We start from the raw sequence: 19,612 nt of genomic DNA on the forward strand, positions 1-19,612 counted from the left end.
ATAAATCCCATCCGTGCAGTCCGGTGTTTGGAGTACAACTGTGGTTTGTCAGGTCCGTGGTATTAATCTTGAGCGGATTCCTTTGCTACCTTGGGTCTGGTCCTGCGAATCCTTTATTATGCTAGTTCAGTCCCAAAGGAAAGTCTTGTATCTGGGTGAGAACCATTTTGGTTGGGTCCAAGGATGGTTAGTTTTGTTGTGGTGCCTGTTCTTGATCCCTGTAGATAGCAATAAGTGTCCTCCTTCGGGTGAACAGTCCCTGGGCGAATTTTGTCAACTCCTTATACTCCTCTTGCGAGTCCAACAGGTTTGATTCCCTGTCGCGAGAGATTTTTTTTTTAGGAGCATTAGCAACTAAGGCCATATTTCTCCGGGGATATGCTGTGGTCCTTCTCTGACCTTTCCGCATCCTCCGCATTTGGTGGTCACGGGCTCGAACCCCGGTTTAATCAAGAAGCGTGTGCTTCTTGATTAAACTGGGGTGCTTGATTAAATGCTGCTCTTGCCCACCTGCCTACGGAGGCGCCTGTCGCGAGGGAAGTCAGTCAGTTTTGTCGTCAGTGGGGATCGTTTACTAATTTAAAACTGTTTAGTTTGGCATTCCGGGCCCCATGACCTGTTAAAAGATACGTAGTGTACGGTCCAGGGTGAAACCATGATGGTGCTTTTGGGTATAATCTTCCGACATTAGGCAGAAATTTCCTAGTTATTTCCCCTTTTGTGGATTCTGACACCTGTCCTGCTAGACCTGCTGCAGGTGGGTGGCGAGTTTTGTTTTCTCTCTTTTCAGGTTTCCTGTAGGGTCAATGGAGTGGCCCAGGAAGGTGCAGGGAAGCCCTTTTGCGAGATGCTCCACCATGGCACAACGCATCAACCTCAAGGTCAAGGAGGAGTGCTCCCGCCAGAACCTGCAGAGCATGTGTACTCACAGTGCAGCAGGCCCGTGTAATAGAGAGGAGTATTGTCCGCTGGATGGAATCTAGTGTCTATCTGTTATCTGCAGTAGTTGCTTTCTGGAACCAGACGGGTGACGCATAATTATGGCTAGTATAAATGTCGTTTTGTAATACACTCCCAAGGTGTGCCTCTTGAGTCCCCCAATTCCTTTTAGCTATTGTTGCAACGAGGGCAGAATATCTCCTGATTTTCTCTCGGATATGTTTCAAGTGTGGGTTGAAAGATTGGTTCCTGTCCATTATGATTCCTAGATATTTCATCTCACTGAGCAGTTTGACAGTTGTATTTTCTACTTTAATTTGCGTTGGTCTACGGAGATTTAATGTTCCTTTCAGTAGAATTGAGTACGTTTCTCCCGGTGAGATCTTAAGAAAATGGATCTTCATCCAGTCTTGTAGAATTTGAATTGCTCTATTTGCCTGGGTTTCCAATTGAAGTCGGTTGTCTGCGGCAACAGTCAGTATTAGGTCATCTGCGAATGCCTGTGAGTAGACTTGCCCCAGGTCGAAGGCCAGAAACTCATCCAATACCATACTCCAGAGGAGCGGTCCCAGTACCGAGCCCTGGGGGCAGCCCCTGTAAACAGGCCTGGTCAGTTTCTTGTACAGAGTCACTACTTGTATTTTTCTCTGGGATAAATATGACCTCATTATTTTGTAAAGGTTAATGGGTGTTTTTGCCTACCGCAGTCTGGTCAGGAGGCTCACCCGCCAGATGGTGTCGAACGCCCCAGCAAAATCGACCGAAATAACCAAGAAGTACTTCCTATCACAGGCAGCAGCCGAACTCAGGAGGCTGTCGAGAGCATCCACTGTTGAGGTTCCCGGTTTGAACCCAGACTGTGTGGGCATTACGAGATTTGCAGCTTCATTGTGGTGCAGGAGTTGCTTGTGAAGCATCTTTCAAGGAGTTTACTAGCAACTAGGAGCAGGGCAATAGGCCGGTATGATTCGGGTGGCTTCATAGGATTTTTTAGAATTAATTTGACGTTGGCCATTTTCCAGTCGGTTGGAAAAACTCCAGTCTCCAGGCATGTGTTGAAGAGGTTTAGTAAAGTCTGCGGAGAGATGTCTACTACTTTTTTTAATAATTTCCGGCTCCAGAAGATCTGGGCCTGGGCATTTTTTATTCCTTATTTGTTGCGCTTGCCTGTTGTAGTTCTTCTAGGCAAAAGGTGGTTCCGTTTGATCTATGTGATATGCTTCATTTCCATCGCAGATCTGCAGTTGTTATGGTAGTTGCGAGTGTGCTGGTTTTTGGAAAATCACAATGAGGATGTTGATGATAGCCTGTTCCCAGGTGGTGGCCAATGTGCCCTGCGGGGTGCGGGTGGAGGTCGTTACCTCACCCCTGGGGAGCTTATTCGTAGTGACTTTGTACGCCACCCCCTAGGGGTCGGCATTTCCAGTCGTGCTGACTAATTGCTCCCAGGCCTTCTGCTTACTTTTTCCTATTAACTCAGTGTATCTGTTTCTCACTGCTGCGTATCTTTGTCTGGGTGCTGTTACTTCCACTTTCGCCAGGTACATCTCGCCCTTTGGAATTGTTTTCTTGCCTTCATGACTTCTCTTCTGAGGATCTGGATTTCCCCGAGTCCACCAAGGGACTGCACCAGGTGTGGGCAATTTTCGCTTCATCGCAGCTTCACTGGCCGCTATTGGTCTTGGTAATTTTTCTCTGGATGTCGTTTGGGTCTTCTTGTCGATCCGCTTCAATGCAGTGTTGGCATAAGGTTCGAGTCAGCAGTTCCCCAAAGAGTCTCCAGTCAGCTTTGTTTACTGCAAAGCGGTTAAGCATCTGTTTGGCTATTGGTGTTCTATAGAGAGATCGGTTGATTTGGAAGGTAATCACTCTGTGGTCAGATGTGGTCAAAGAGTCTTGGACTGACCAGCCAGTGATGTGATCTGCAAGGTTTCCGGTGGCAAGGGTGACGTAAATTGTTGCCTCCCATAGAGTGTTACAAAACGTAGGTAGGTGGTGAGGTCTATTTAGGACTGTCAAGGGAGAATTGGCCAGGAACTCCTCGAGACGCTGCCCATTTCCGGTGCCCCTTCTGTTCGGTGTTTGGCTGTGCCAAGCCGGGGAGCGGCACTCTTGACATTCGAATTTTAAATGGTTACAGTTATTACGACCTTGAAGCAGTTTTTCAATCAAAATCCTCTACAAATCGCTAGGTTTTCACGATTGAAATGTCAGTGGTAGGGGACACTGCATTTGCACGATCATTGTCTAACAATTAGTTCCTCTATCACTAATGGAATATTAGTGATAGAGGAACTAATAGCTCATCTTAATTGACCGATTATATTATTCAGAAAGTGATCATATTGATATCTAAAAGGGCCCACTAAGAACACAAGCCCTGGACCCCCAATAATCTAGACCCCCCCTGGCTGACAACGACGGACTATAAACAAATGGACAGAATGTTCCCCAATGCATCCTTTCACCTCATAAATCATCACAACATTGATTGCAACAGGTTAATCAACTCTGAAGCCTACAGGAGTCAGATCTCCGAGAAAATGAAGAAAAATAATCCAACCCAGTAATTGCAAACTGAAAGCCAAATGTCTTGTTCTGAAAATTCTTTTTTAATTTATAACTATAATTCCTAGTCATTGTTAAAGTCTGTATGAAATCTGCTATGTACATATATTCGATTATTTTATGTCATTCCCTTTGTATTATTACCTGCCCCTAGCCATGTGCTGTGATGGGCTTGCTGTATTTGCAATAAATGAATATTTATTTATTTATTTACATTTCAATCTCTCTATCGCATGGATTCGTTTCTCTATCGCATGGATTCGCTGATTTTGCTTCTTTTTTTTAATGGAGTTAACAGGTAATAAAAATAATGAAACTCATCCAGCTCTGCACTGAGAAAGAAATTAGGAGGCCAACATAACTAGGTGATAGCGCTCAGGAGAGACAAAATTATTAGACTTGGACATTTTCGCGTGGTAGGAAGAGCAAGTAACACTTTCTTCTTTGCATCCAGCACATTAAAATTTTCGATAAGTTCTGAACTTACCAGATTTGCGTAGTTTTGCATACTGTTCAGGAATATGGAATTTGTTTAAGCAAAGAAGTTAAGGTACGCGAGTTTTATATTCAGTCATGAGCCAAAAAATTATGATATACCTTATATCATGTTGGTCTCCATTTCGCCATAATAAAAACCGATTGAATTCGGAGTCGCATCGACTCCATGAAACAACGGAAGGTATACTTAAGTATCCACCAACTCTACAGAAGGATGTCGAAGTTCAAAAAATGTTCGATGGGATTGACGTTGAAAGAATTTGGAGGTCAGGAGAGCACACAAAATGCTTGGACATGATTCTCGAACCATTTCTGCACAATGCGGTCCTTGTGACAGGAAGGTGTCAATAGCGGTCGGTCAACCTGGGCACACGGCCAGGTCGCCTACTCCGTAAGACTATTCGCAAGAGCGTTCCGTCCGATGGTGTGCTCAGAAACGTTTCTCTGTGCATCTTGGTTGTAGTGCGCCGTTAACTGAGAGCTCTTAGCAGTCTGTTATCCCGGCCAACCACCGTTCAACTCGACCGTCAACCAGTAGTGGTCTCACCGTCCCGAAACGTTGGGTTGTTGTATGTACCTCTTCGGACCATTCCCGCAACACCTTCACTATGGTGGTCCTCGCAGCCGACAATGCCTGCAGTTGCTGATATGTTGGCCCCACCTTCCTACAGCTACAAATCATTATCCGTTGCACGAGCTTCGTACTGACGAGAACTAGCTGTGCCGTCACTATATGTGGAATGTTTTGCCCCACGAGTGTATATTTTATGTTACAGTGTGAGGGTTTACAATTTAAAAATTACTAACAAGCGATATATTCTAAGCTTAAAGAAATTTTAATTTTTATGAAGAATTAGCTCGATCATCTGAATACTATATGAGAAAATATGACTATCAACAGAACTGCTATGATGCATTGATGTTGGATTGAGTTGGACCCCTGCCGATTTAGATCATAATTTATTGGGGAGAGATATACGGTATATTATGTATATTATTTATTCTTGGACCAGTAGCGAATTATAAAATGTCTCAGGCCACTGCTCTAAATTATTTTCATGGAGAAGAAAAATAAATAAATTCACGTGAAATAAAGAACCGATCTTTATAATGTGAAAATTTCTTTGCTGCCTTTTTTTAAATAATACTGAAACTGAAGACAGTGAGATAAATTCATGCGAAAAGATGAATTTGTCCATTAGACATTAATAAAAGAACATAGGGGTCAAGGCCAACGATATTCGTGATTCTCAGTCCAGCTAAAACCAATCATCAGCCATCACAGCAGCTTGCTGGCTTTTTGATATTTTAAATTTATCTTAAAATATTCCATAAGGCTATCATTAACTGTCATTCTGCTTAACGGTGCACCTACCTAATACACCCAGCCTGTAGTTGATGGTTATAACAACTACGCTTCCAAAACTGGCTAAAACGCTGCCATCGTACGGGTTCCCAGAGTTCCATTCGTAGGATTCTCCGTGAATGAAAACCATTACAGGTAGTCTTACGGACTCTCTGGCAACTGAAAAACAAAAGCGACTAGTGAATGAACATCGTTTATTACGATAAGAGGCAACTTATATAATTTTTTTAAAATTAGAAAGGAAGATAGACATAAATTAACTCTATCATGCCTGAATAACTAATACAGTTATTTATGAAGTATAATTAGAATTGAGCGAAATGTAATTACAATTACCTTATACAGTATAATGCATGAAACGGTGAAATGGTTTTAGAAAACACAGCAAAATTCATTTGAGAGCTTCTACCTCTTCTTTGTAATACAGAACAAATAATGACACGTAGAAAAAAACAATTTATACAAGAATCCAACTATACAGAACTAAGGGGTGATCTGTCAAGGACTATTTAGAAATAATGTTAGCTTCTTCATAGTAGTCTCAAAACCATTCATTTGGAATTTAAAAAGTTTTTCAATACAAAAACTTCGTACAAAGATATTGTTGAGTCACTGTACACATCGGTATACAATGTCTCACTCTGGGAAGAATTCATTATCCAGAAAATAATGATCGTTATTCTTTCTAAAGAGCTTAATTTGAAATTTCATGGCTAATCGTGTGTTTATTCCTTCTGCTTCAAAGTTGTCCTATGCAGTATGTCAAATCCTTCTCATAGACCACATTTCTTTGAAATTTTTGAATGTCCTTCAGTGCTAACTACGATACATTGGTAACGTCTGCACGATCGTTATTTTAAATTTTTATTTATCTATTATTATTACTTTTTTGGTGATGGTGGAAAAGTTGGTGCTTTTTCTCCACATTTTTTTAAAAATTTTTTTTTTGGATCTAAGTTCCTTCCTCAATCATCTGAAAGAAACCACAGTTTTGCCCTCTGCACTGTATTATTATTACAGTACAAGCCCATAGAGTATAATGCATTAAACATTGATTAAAAGGTAAAAAAAATGTACAATTTATTTGGGTTTCTTTATGATATAGAAAATATTATTTATACAAATATTAAACCATAGGATAACTAAGAGATAATCTATCAACGTGTATCAGAAATACTGTTAGCTTCTTCAAAGTACAAAGTCCATTCATACGTTACTATAAGAAATTTCAATATTCTTCTAATGACTTCATACAAAGGTATTGTTGAAACATATCAGTGTAGAGTGGTCTCGGTCCACGAATTCCACGTAAACTTCACTGTCCAAAAAATAGTAATCATAATTTTTTTTCTCCGGGACAACTGTAAAGTCAGTCGGGATGTACTTTTAAAATCTGAAGATCTTCCATTTCTCATAGCCTGCGATATTCCATCGTAAAAACAGCAACAGTGGTCGCTGATATTTCATATGTACTTCTGAAAGTCTGCCTTCAGGGAGCTTCAAAAACAGGCTAGCGACCTATTTTGAGTCTCCATGACACTGATGATGAGGAGATTTTCCAAAACATTCCCTATTTCATCATCAAAGTTTCTATAGTTGATAAACCCACATAAATTAAATTTCTATCTCACTACATTCAGCTTTCAAGTTGGTACCGTACATATTTTATCTCCGGAGGCGAAACGAAAGGCATCTGGATACTAACGTAAACTGACACCACTGTTTGCATTGAAGAGAATGTTTTGTTATGCCTCTCATTCTCGTCCTCAAGGTCATCCCACAAATTAATCCTGAAGGCAATTTACTTACCAACCATTGTAGTATTCTTTGATCTAACACTCACCGTCCGCACTCTAACGTACCCTGAGCGAGCTTTTGTATTTCGATAACGAGGTTAGCATCCATTTCTTTTCCAAAGTCACGCTAAGAAATATCAAATAACGAGATTGTAGCCAGCTTTCAAACAGAATTTAAATTCCACATTACTCTGATATATTTCGGATGAAATATATTAAAAGGCACATTCGCTCGCTGGACCGGATCGATTATTCAATTGAATTCTTTAAAAACGCTTGATATCTGACAATATATTTTTGGAAAACAAATTTAAAAAGAAAATTCGGATTTTCATTATTTAAAAGAGCCATACCAGCGTTGAGAACAAACACCATTTCGAAAAGAATTGATAATAGTCTCTACCGCCTACGTAAAATTTAAAACTTTTTCGGCCTTGTAAAATTGGAAATAAGAATAATCGTGAAGAGCTTTAATTGAAATTTTTAGTATAGTGTGTACAAAGGAAATTATATAAATAAACAAAAATCACGCTGTTTAAGTTTATCTTTTAAAGCTTATCTATCGCTCATAATCCAATTAAAGAAATACTTTATGCGATCACTAATAATCTAATTACTGTTGCGAAGATGCAATTTAATTAAGTAGATAACTTAATAAGAACAGCACCTCGATCAAATGCTTCCAATTAAATTACGTATATTTTCTCTTCTTTTTTTTTTGAATGATTAAAGAGTATTTCATTAAAAACGACATTTAATCGTATATCCTTGGTAATTAATCTACAATAATCGGAGATACTTGAATACTTGAAACCAGCTGAGATAAAACTTTGCAGCATTCGTGTTATATACGTTGACACTCAATCGATGTTCATTAATTCTGAAGACGGGTATTCAAAATAATGGCAAATGCTTTCATTGTATCTCTTCTACATTATCTCTGAAAATGACAACATTCTCTTTTCTCATTCAACCAAATAACAATACTCAACCGAATGTTTAATCCGTTGAAATTGAAGTGTGGAACTCTCCGTTATTTCATCCTGTACAGTATTCACTCTTCTCGTGCGCGTACTTCTATTACTGAATATAACATATCTGTAAGGAATTGTAGAAGATAGGCAGAATGCTAACCACGGTCGTCTTTCAAAATGTTGTCAGCCGTAGCTAGAGAAACTGGCAAATCTGGGCGTTCTAGCGTAAACAGCGATCAGCGAAAGGGTGCTATGGTCTCAGAGGAATGAATGCTTTATTCAAGAGATTTTACAATTGAGTCATTAGAGAGCTCAGATATGTGTTGTTGTTCAAGTCTGTAGAGGCACGGTTATAACGGATAAGTTTTAAACAGAACAGAATTCTTGTATTGAAATATTCCTGAGATTTATGTTATTGGAACAAACCGAACACATTGTAAGCTTTTGTTTGCTGCTTCACATTTTAATTTTCTGCAATGCTATTGATTAAAAAATGTAATAAATTAATCAAAATTTTCATGACTTCTGTTGCTCTACTAGAAGTCATGAAAGGGATTATTCAGGAAGCTTCAAAAAGAAAAAGAGAGAACATCACCACTGACGCTTAGAGGTCTGTTTTTAAAATAATCATGTGTTTTCATTTCTTCCAGGCATACCTCCCTAACGTGTCTGAATGCTTTACTTTTACTTTTCTTTGATTAGGTAGACCTGCTTATGCCTCTGATGACTAAGTTGCTGATGAGCCTACAACCAACTAATCTAAAACATACAAAAATACAATAATATAAAAGTGTATGAGATAAAATACAATTCTGCTTTAATGGCTACAATATATCCAGATTTATCCATGTAATATTGAAGTTAATTGAATAAAATTCAATTAAATCTCTCTTCAAATGAATAACACAGATTTTATTTCAATTTTATTACTTAGACATAGTATGGTTATTTCATCTTCCGAAGAAGTGGAAAAGAAAATGCCCTAATGCAAGGCTTTGTGCAAGTTTATTTTATATTCTTCAAACAAAGGAAACAATGAAGAAAATGGCAGGAGAATAGCAATGGGGTTTCTGGAAAATGAGGAAAAATATGAAATATGAATAATGAGAATTTTGATGGAAAAAAATACGCATATTTATTCATTCATTTTTTGTGGACTTGTAAAATGCATTTATAGATTGCATTGTAAAAACGTCGATGGATAATGCTGAAGAATAGTAAGTTGATTGGAGAGAACGACGAACTGTATTGGAGGTCAAAGGGCCTTGTTGAGAATGGAGTGGTAGTACAGAAAATTAGGAACAGACAGACATGATGTTGTCTCTCTCTCTCCAACACTGTTGAATACCCATCCTTTTGATCCATTTTGAATAAAAAGGTGGCCCTCATTGGCATTATCTATCCCCTTCAGTAGATTCCGAACCGAATTTTGATGGCAAGTAAGAGGTCCTAAAAGTAGGGTTGTCCTTGCTAATGCCTGATACAATAGACATTTTGTTGAGAAGACATTTTGTTTAAGGAAAGTTGTGAACAATATAAAATGGAATAGCTTTTGATAAGTGTAATGTTATCGTAGTGGTATAGGATGAAAAGTAAACAATTAAAATGAACGATGACAGGATATTACAAGATATAGAACACAGATATCATTGCAGCCTATTAAAAACAAGTGATGGAAGAATAAATCAGGAATTTCGAATTGAATTGTAACTGTAATGGCATTTGCGAAGAGGAAGCAGATAGGAGAATGGATAAATCAAAAAAAAAATAATAATAAATGCCTTGTATGATGCCTTCATGGCGCTGAGAACATGAGCACTAAGGAAGGGGGAAATTACAAGACTGAAGAGAAGCGATGCAAAGGGATAAATGACTAGCGAGTTACACATAAAGATGCATTAAAGACAACAGGAGGAAACAGAAGTAAAGTAAACGTAAACAAAAACTGGATTCGGTTTATACTGAGGTGGGGGAGGGAGAAGTTAATTGGTGCAATTAAAGGGAATGTGGTGAGCAAGAAACTGACAGGAAGAAGAAGTGTGGGACCGTTCGATAATTTCATAGGGGCTGATAGGCAATGTGGGTTGAAGGAACGGTGGAAACGGTTTGTCATGAACTTGCTACGTGGCGAAAACAGATGAAGAAATTCCCATAAATAAATCATAGCACCAGCTGCAGACACATTCCAATGCACATATACAATTAAAAGAAAAAATAAAGCTGAAATACAGGAAGAATGATTATTTTCAACGTGTGAAAAGAAGCGGCCATTATAATGAAGAGGAGAAGACCCATGTATTGCTAACCAGTGAATTCACACTATAATCGCTGAAATAAGTTTTCACATTCTGAAAGCATTAACATAGATGGTGTTGCCAATAATTAGCTCAGGTTACTTTTTCCTGAAAGACAGACACTTGTCCAATATGCATTGAGATAGCTTTCTCCATAGTGAGATGCTACGAGTACTTCGGCTATTGTGGTCGCCTGGTAGCCATACAATCCTGGCTTCACGTGTGGTGTCTTCCGGCCTAAATCACTCGTTTTCAGCCACAGGGTTTGTGCAGAGTACTTCTTTCCTTGACGATGAGCTCCTTCTGGTAATCCTCAATACGTTATGCATGAACACGTCCTGCTGCAGCTATAACTAGAAGCTATCCTCCGATTTTCTACTATCACTTCACATTCAGAATCACTTAAGTTGCCTCGCTTACCAATTCTGCCGTTGCAACATACAATTAAAAATTGCGGAACATGTTATGTCAGCCTATATTGCGTTGGCCGCGATATAGGCTGACAGTGGGTGGGGATAATTTCGATTTCCTTACGAGATAGGTATTCGTAACCAATAGTTTCCTAAGTGTGCATTTAAGTGAGAAATACAGACCAACAACCCTGCTACAACCGCCAATGTGATCCCTGAATTTCACTCTCACTTTTAAACTGCCATCAAAATGAGATGTGAATGGGTGCTAATTCTGAAGACCAGTGCATTGCGTTGAACGGAAGGATGAGTATAAAAAATGACTAAGGATGAACAGAGATGAAATTGAGTTAAATGCATTAAATAGAATTGTATTACTACGTAGATTACTTTTTTTTTTTTGCAAAACCCCATGTTTGTAATTGTATGAGCAATGGAAATATTTAATTTTCTATTTTATGCACGTTGAGTTATTCCATTATAGAGCTAACTTGTCGCTTTCTAGTAGACTTCAATAACGCAAATGCAATAACATAATTCTCTCTATCATTTGTTTCAGATTTGTGGAGCTGTTGATCCTTATACTATCATTAGTTGACGGCACACGAAGCTCTTCAGAATCTGTTGCTTTTAGCAAGAGAATTGGATGGCGGTGGCCAGCTCTGCTTTCTTCCCATCTGAGTTTGGCCTCGATAGCTGTGGTTGTCTGAATTTTTGACCTCTTACAGATTATGAAAAAGCTTTCTGAAGTAAATTTAAAGGCACTTATCTGGAAAGAGCCTTCACGTATTGAATACTCGCTGATTTCCAAAAAGAAGTATTTTGTTGTAAATATCGGTGTGTGCACATAAAACACAAGCCAATTTAAAGTAAAAAATTAATCTTGATAAGTGCAATTCAGTTACTTAATCTTTCTCTAGCCAAAAACAGCGTGGAAGTGAAATGAACGCTGGTTTAAAGGATAAATAAACGAGTATTTCACTGATTTTGTTCTCTGCCTAGATGGGCAGTAAAAGTCGGAGGGTCATGAAACGAAAATAATATTATACTTACTTAATACAATTACAGATAATAAAAGAGTATAAAAAAGCGAACCTAAAACAATTTATGTATGAGATATTTTAAACAAAAAATAGTAATTTAAACTGAAAATACTTGAAAAGAGAGAATTCTAGCTTCTTTGATTTCTTGCAGCTTCTTATTTGTTCTTGAAATTTTCGGCATAAAGCTCTTCTAACCAACTACTCAGGTAATAGCACACCAGTTATTCTGGCACTTCAGTTTATTTGCACACTGGAATACCTATGGCGAATATTTCGCCAAAACTGTTTCAGAGAAGAAGTAAAAAGGTTAATATCAAAGTCATTATAAAAACCTTTTCCCTTCACTGCTATCTAAGGTGTCTGTAGGACGAAGTCGGGTAAAATTGCAATTTTATATATTTTTTTACATGTACGACTATACCATCCTTTAAAAGTTACAATTATTCACAAATATTCTTTGGACCTGGCTACATAAAGTTGTCCATGGATAAACACGCCAATTTTGTTGAAAGTCTGGGACTGGGATTTGTAAATTGTGATGACAGAAGCTAAGAAATAGTCTTCTTTTCAAAGTAAACGGAAAATTAGTTTCATTGGGGACTACATCAATTCTCGGGATTTGAAAATGAGTTGGAACTTTTTTCTCTCTCTCAATTTTACTGCCAAACAAATTTATTGTGAAAGGAATCAGGTCAAAAGCTTGTTTATTCTTTGAGTTACTCAAGTTCAAAGAGCGTTCTGGACAGAAGGACATAAGAAAATTATCACACAGATAGAGCCTATAAAAATACGTTTTGCACGTGACCGACTTGCTTGTTCTGCCAATTATAAAAAAAAAACACACGAAATAACTCACAGGAAAATACGAGTCCCTCTGCCTGAGACCGGTTAATTATAAATTAAAAAGTTTTTAAGAATTACTCCAGTCTCCGAACTCAGCTCTTCCATTATACTCTCATCAAGGACAGTAGTCCATTTATTCTGATAAATCTGTCATAGTGATTTGGTACTTTATATATATTTATCGTAATCATTAGTAAGATTACAGTTAAACGTGCCGCATTTTAGTTACTTTTCTCTAGCCAAAAACAACAATTGAAGGAAGAGAACCTATATACCTAATTACATATACAATATATAAACCTAATTATATATATATATATATATATATATAATATTTATATAATTAGAAGTATGCTCACTTACCAGTGAGAATACTTCTAATTCATTTTATCAATTCCACTCAGGACCATCGTACATCTCCTATGCAATCCTATCCCCCTTCCCCCAACGTATCAACGTTTCCAATCTCTGCATGAGCACATCCTCTTAGGAATAATGCTTAGCGCTGTGACTGTATTCGCATTTTAAAATTCAAATTAAAAAATGAAGACCCAACTCGTGTTTATAAATGAAAAGAGACATATTTTAATAATCTGAATTGGAATAATTAAGATATATCTGCTATTTTAAAGAAAATTAAGTTATTTAGATTAATTACATATGGCATCAGTACACAAATCATAACTCATATTTGTTATTCGGTGTCATCTTGGAAAATTAAAGACGTATTTGTGCAAGAGAACACATGTGAAAATCACTGTGGAATATATTGATTATAATTCGGAAAACTAAATACTAATTAATAATAATGTATACTACAGAAGCGCTCTCATCTCCACTATTAGAATATCAAACTTAATTAAACTACGATTTCTTTGCTTAATTATATGCAGTAAAGTAATCAATATTAGACAACATCTAGTATCTAAAATTCAATGTTTGTGCGAGATGGACTAGGTCTGTTCCTATTTTCAAAATGAATTATCCAATTGATCGACTATGGAAGGATATCCCATTAAAAGCTTTAATGAAAACTATTAATTTAACGAGGGCCCAATTCCTTTCGCTGATTTCAACGAATTAAGTAGTCTCGTGATCACCGATCCATTCTAATAAAAATATACGCATATATAAACTGCAGTATTTAAAGGATGTAGATAGAAATTCTCTTATCGTTTGATGCAAACTTTTTAATTTTGTAATCTTATGTACTGTGTATTGTAACACTTCGGCTGTGCTATTCTATGCATGTTGTTCTCATAAAATAGAATTAAATTTTTAAAATAAACATGCCAAATATCTTAAGTGCACTCTCCCATGTTCTTTATTTGCGTGAAGTTCAAAATAATATAAAAAAAAACATCGCATGGAAAGTAACTGTATTACAGTATTAAAGGTAATTATTTATAGAAATTATATTTTTCATAAACAGTGTACAAATCAAAAAATACAAATTATCAACCTCAAAGGAAATGTAGAAAAAGTATATGAATAAAGAAAAGAAGCTAATGAGCGCTATTTTAAATTATCAGTTCAAAGCGATAGTTATAAAGCAAAACACAATAAAGCTGAGGGAAATAAGAAGTCTGATTTATTTATTTTTTCTTTTTTTTTGAATTCTTCAGATGCTGTAAGTTAAAGACTCCTCTTCCTAGCAAAAAGAAGATTACGTACTTTAACAAGGATCTTCCTTACTTTTCCATTTGGTTTTCTGTGAAAGTGAAGTACTTAGAGAATTTTACAAGAAAAATATCTTAATGTATACCGCTGGAGATCAAACATTGCAGATACTTTTCTTTTGAGTTGGGCTAAGAGTTACCCTACACACACAAGAATATATCAGTCAACTTTCTATAATCTGTTTCTTTTTATTTCTCTGTCAACGCAACAGGAACTTCTTATTCACAGAGGGAGGGATGCTGTCTTGTTCCACTCTCTTATTTTCACACAAAATATTTCACGTAATTCACGATTAAACACCAAAAATTAGGTATGCGTTATATAATACAATTAATTAAAAGTTTACTGTACATTATTTTAAGAAATATAGATAACTATTGTGGTATTTGATAAGCCAAGTTTATGATTTTGAATCCAATCGAAATTCCAAGGTAAATTAGTTTTTAAGCATGATAATGTTTTAAAAACAAACTAATAATGGCTGAATTTGATGGTTCAGTCTTATTGAACACATCGATCCTATATATTCAACATGAGGTGCGTAATCAGATTTGGCTGTAATTTTCTTTTACTCTCGTCCCAGTGATACATATAATTATGTGAACATCTAGATTATAAATCTTATACCTGAAACTTTATCTGTCTGTGCGTGTGTTGGTATATTTTCTATCTAAATTCCTGACAATTTTTTGCTGCTTCATTCATTGATTATTATGTGCCAAGAATGAGTTGAACGTTATTTGTGCGGAAACTCAGATAATATCGATGCTTTCATTTCATTCTTAAGGGTTATCTTTAAGAATGCATCTTTGTAATTAACTAATAAGACTGTAAAGCGTCGTTCACTTTATAAGCACCAATCGTTTAAACACATAACTACTTGGTGGGTTATTTTTTATGCAGCCGAAGTATGTTAATATTTAGTAAAATTCAAATACCAGTACGTTAGATAAATTCTTAACGAGACGTTCTTTATACCCAAGTCCATCTTAGAACTTGACATTCGTATGACATTTTTTAACATTAATTCCAATAATATCGCACGTAGAAAAAATATACATATACTTGTCCAGCATTTCAATAAAGCCAACAGCAGTGTAGACGGGAATAAAACCCACATCATGAAAGAACAGCGGCTGCTAGCAGCAGTGGTCTTAATACTATAAGAAAACAAAATAATTTTAAACCATTCCAAGACGCTCTACACACTATTAAAATTAAATTTATGTCTTTATATTTAAAAACGTAATTCCTATGACAGAAATTTCATCTGATAAGCACTTTACATTCGGCAGGAACGGTTTCGTGGCATTTAGAAGGCAATACGATGTTCTAAGAAGCCGCAGTACTCTGCCAAAAAACTATTACAAGTATCGAAAATCGTTGAACACCCAAGCGAGACCCGTCACAGTGAAAAATCTATGTGACATGACGTCCATGGGATGTGGTAAATACGATAGTGTTTAGTTTGTACGAGAATTCAAAATTTTTAGCTCCAAACTATCTGTCATTCTGATATTTTTAAGTATTTCACGCATCCATTCTGCGGCCTACTAAAACAAGAGTAATTCGTTGCAATATAATCACCGCTAAAACATGTCATTCAGCACAGAATAATTCTATAATGGGTCTGTCTAGTAACGCAACACCTTCTGATTAAAGAACATGGCTGCAATCAATTACGAAAATTATATATTAGATGAACGATAATAATTGCAGTTCTAGGTCAGGACATTAATATTAGAAAGTTCGCATGATTACTTAGTACAATATAATCTCTAGTGTTTATACTGAGAAAATACGCAGTGGTAGGGATTTTTACGAGTATTTTACTATAGTTTTTACTACATAATTACCAAAATGTTACGAATAATCGTCAATGGCTTACTAGAATTAAATCACAGTAAATTTACTAGAGCTGTAGCTGTATATATATATTTCAGTATCTGGCATTTACCAATTATTATTTGAAATAAATGAGTATGGTTCATCAATTGAAGAAAGAAATATATAAGACAAAATATACAAGAAACTAGTGTCCATATTATGCTCCATTGTGATCAATATGTTGATCTAAGGCATGAGCTGGAGATAAGTCTAGATAGACAACAAGATCTATGGATCATGTTCACGGATAGGGCTCTCCTATGGTACTTCAATAAGTTTGTGAGTTTAGTTTTTAAACGGACAGCAAGACTAGATAGTTGTTCCCGCCTCCTCATGGCTGGGGACGGAAACACAACAAATTAGGATATGTGAGACGATGATAGCTAATACTATATTCTTCTTGGCTGTGGCTAAGAGGATTAGTGCTCTCCCAAGATGTGGTTTGTGTTGTTTGAATTTTAAATAGTATTTTATTATTACTGTATTAACATTTTTAGAACAGCTCAAGATAATAACACTGAAATAGCATAATCCACATATAAGCCTAGGCTTAGGAGGTGGACTTGCTGAAGGTGAGTTGAATGAATGGGCTCAAATTCCATCATTCCAACCTCACGGATAGCACATTGCCTATAACAACCGTTTTTCACACATTGAGTGATAGAAGCCCGGGTTTGAATCCCATCATTAATGCGAAGAATTTTCATGCACTTTTTTCACAACTGTTTTCGTCCAGCAAAACAGGCAAATTAACCACAGACCACACTCAATTTACAGACATTATATATACGGCGCAATATGATCTAAGTCGTTGATGGGCCTAAAACCCTACAACAATAACCTTTGACTTGAACAACAGGATTCGAACCTAGCCGAAGAACTTTCCAAGCGGATAGTTTTTCGGTAGAAATTCGTATCATATAAGCTATATAGAAGGTTTATTATTAATTTAATAAAGAATTATCTACAGTAGTCTGTATTAATGTCTTTGATGTTTGGTTTCATTTCTCTAAAAAATAGAGAAAATCTCGATCACTGCGTGCATATCTGCAACCCTTTCCGCGAGGTATTAATACATGTGGACAATATCTCATATGAAGGTAATGGGAAATCAGAGAAACCAGTTAGTAGTTCTATAAAATTATACTTCTGAAACATGAAAAACTGTCAGATTTATACCCCCCCCCCTTTAGTTCTAATACTTACTTATGGTTTGTGCCTAATAGCTTAACATACTTTGTAATAATAGAAGGGTGATTTCAGTTTGTCTGGTATTTCTGTTGCAGCTGATCCTGGTTTGTGATCTTTAATTAGATCAATGGTTTCGTCTTACTATTCTTAAATTTCTGACAACCACATTTTCCGATACCGAACAAAGGCGTTAATGTGAAAACCGTTTGTCTAGACACCAGCATTTTTTCTTACTTTTTAAATTTGTTTTTAATTTCTTCTCAATGACAGATTTTTTCTGCTAAATATGCGAGAGCTTTTTCATGGAATTGTTGCGTAACTTAATAGATGCACTTCGGTTTAGTTTAATCCCACGTTTTGTGCCTTTCATTTTATTCCGCTAGGCTGTGTTGTCTCGACTAAGTAGCCCTTGGGAAATATTCAGCTGATAAATAAATGAGCAATTTATTTATCAGCTGAATTTCCAGTGTTTAGTTCTTATGGTTTAGGTTGTGAGTCAGGCAGGTCGTTTTTCCGAATACAAGAATTACAATGATTTTAAATGAACGTTTCTTTCTCTGTTTTTTTCTTTCTTTCTCACAGCAGCTGACATCTCTTGAGTGTAAAAAAAGTTTCATAAAGAATCTCTCAGATTTTACCAGATAGGTCATTTATTTTAAATAACATTAAGTGTAAAAATATTATTTTTAGAACATCATTAAAACTTCGTGACAATATTTATCGACCACTGCGGATAATTGTTAAGTAGATGATTTCTAAACTTCTGTCTCATCAATGTACACGAAAAACCTTCTTAAGAAGTTTAAAAAAAATCTAAGAAAGAAAACCCTAACGTTCTCCAGTTGAAATATGCGAACATTATTAGAGTTTGCGATAATAAAGTTTATATTTTGAAAAAAGAAATATCAGAAATAAAAATATTGGGAAGCAATTAGCGTCCGTGATGGTACGACATGTTGCCTTCAACCACCATTAATCGATTCTGAACTGCGCTGGCTGACATCAGAATTCTGCGCATCGCGTAACATATTTCACCTACGCAGTAAAAGCAAGAGCCATCTGCTTTAAGAAAAAACAGAATTGAGAGTACGCAGGCATTTTAAGCGGTAAATAAAGATTATAGAAAAGGCAGATAACTTCCAGAATAATATGCCAAAGTACTAGCAGAGCAATGCGCTGTCTTTCATGCGAATAACGCTTTGGTTCTCTTCAGTAGATTCAAGCTGGCTGATAATAAAATTACTATATTAATTACTCTGGATACGAAGTCCTCCAGCATTTCTTCAGTTTCTTACATAACGTCGATAGGTGCACAGAGAAAGCAGCGAATGAGTCCATAAGGTCATTTGGTAACGGTACAGGTTTCTGGATGTGTGGGTTGGAGTCTCGACAAGGCTTTCAATCTCCCTCGTGTCTCATTACTGCAATTCTCATATATCTTTTGAAGCAAAGAAGCTGAAGGGACGTCAAATATAATTAATATTGAAAAAGGAATGTAGTGTCTGATTGCACTGACACAGGAAACAATATATAATGGATGCAAGTGTAATGAATCAAACAGCGATGAAAAAAAACTTGTTTGTCCAATGTTATGACTCTACGTTTTGATGACTTTTAAATTCATCACTTTTGTAGAAAAATAAGGTTCACTGATCCTTCGTAAATGAGGTCAAATCAATAGAATCAAATTGCAGAGAGTAATCGCTTTAAAATAACAAAATTATAGAAATCTGCTGTGGTCATCAAGAATAATATGGTTTGCCTCCTTTGCATGTATATTCGCGTATTACGACTGACATAAATCGTTTTTCCTTAGCATTAAAATTAATGGTAGTATGATGGCGCCAGATAAAAGATTAATTCTGCCTTTTCCAGCAGAAAAGGCAGAATTAAATTTTCCGAACTTTATATACAGCTGTATAAAAGGTTGGGTGTCATAAAACACCAAATAAAGAGACTATGAACATATCTTGCGATGACTTTACATTTCTTATTTCTTTGTAAAATAATAAAAAGTACGTAGAACACTTCTACTACTATATTGAGGTAAACTTCCCTTATTATTTTAGAAATATTTATATGAACGTAGAAAGTATCGAGCATTACAGCTCTGGTTCATACTA

General features: G+C 36.3%; 1 protein-coding gene across 3 annotated transcripts in view; it reads right to left on the minus strand.

Annotated features, from left to right (window-relative positions):
• LOC150091103 (neuroligin-4, X-linked-like) overlaps positions 1-19,612 on the minus strand; it is a 363,648-nt gene that overhangs the window by 129,307 nt on the left and 214,729 nt on the right. For 2 of the 3 annotated variants that reach the window (XM_090381896.1, XM_090381905.1), the window contains exon 2: positions 5,381-5,530. The exons of the other annotated variant lie outside the window; for it this stretch is intronic. In XM_090381896.1, coding sequence (XP_090238022.1) covers positions 5,381-5,530 — 150 coding nt within the window. The remainder of the gene's footprint in view (positions 1-5,380; positions 5,531-19,612) is intronic. 3 annotated transcript variants of the gene reach the window in all.

This window comes from Mastigoproctus giganteus, chromosome 1, assembly GCF_048544385.1.
Source record: "Mastigoproctus giganteus isolate SK-2022 chromosome 1, ASM4854438v1, whole genome shotgun sequence".
Lineage (NCBI taxonomy): Eukaryota > Metazoa > Arthropoda > Arachnida > Uropygi > Thelyphonidae > Mastigoproctus > Mastigoproctus giganteus.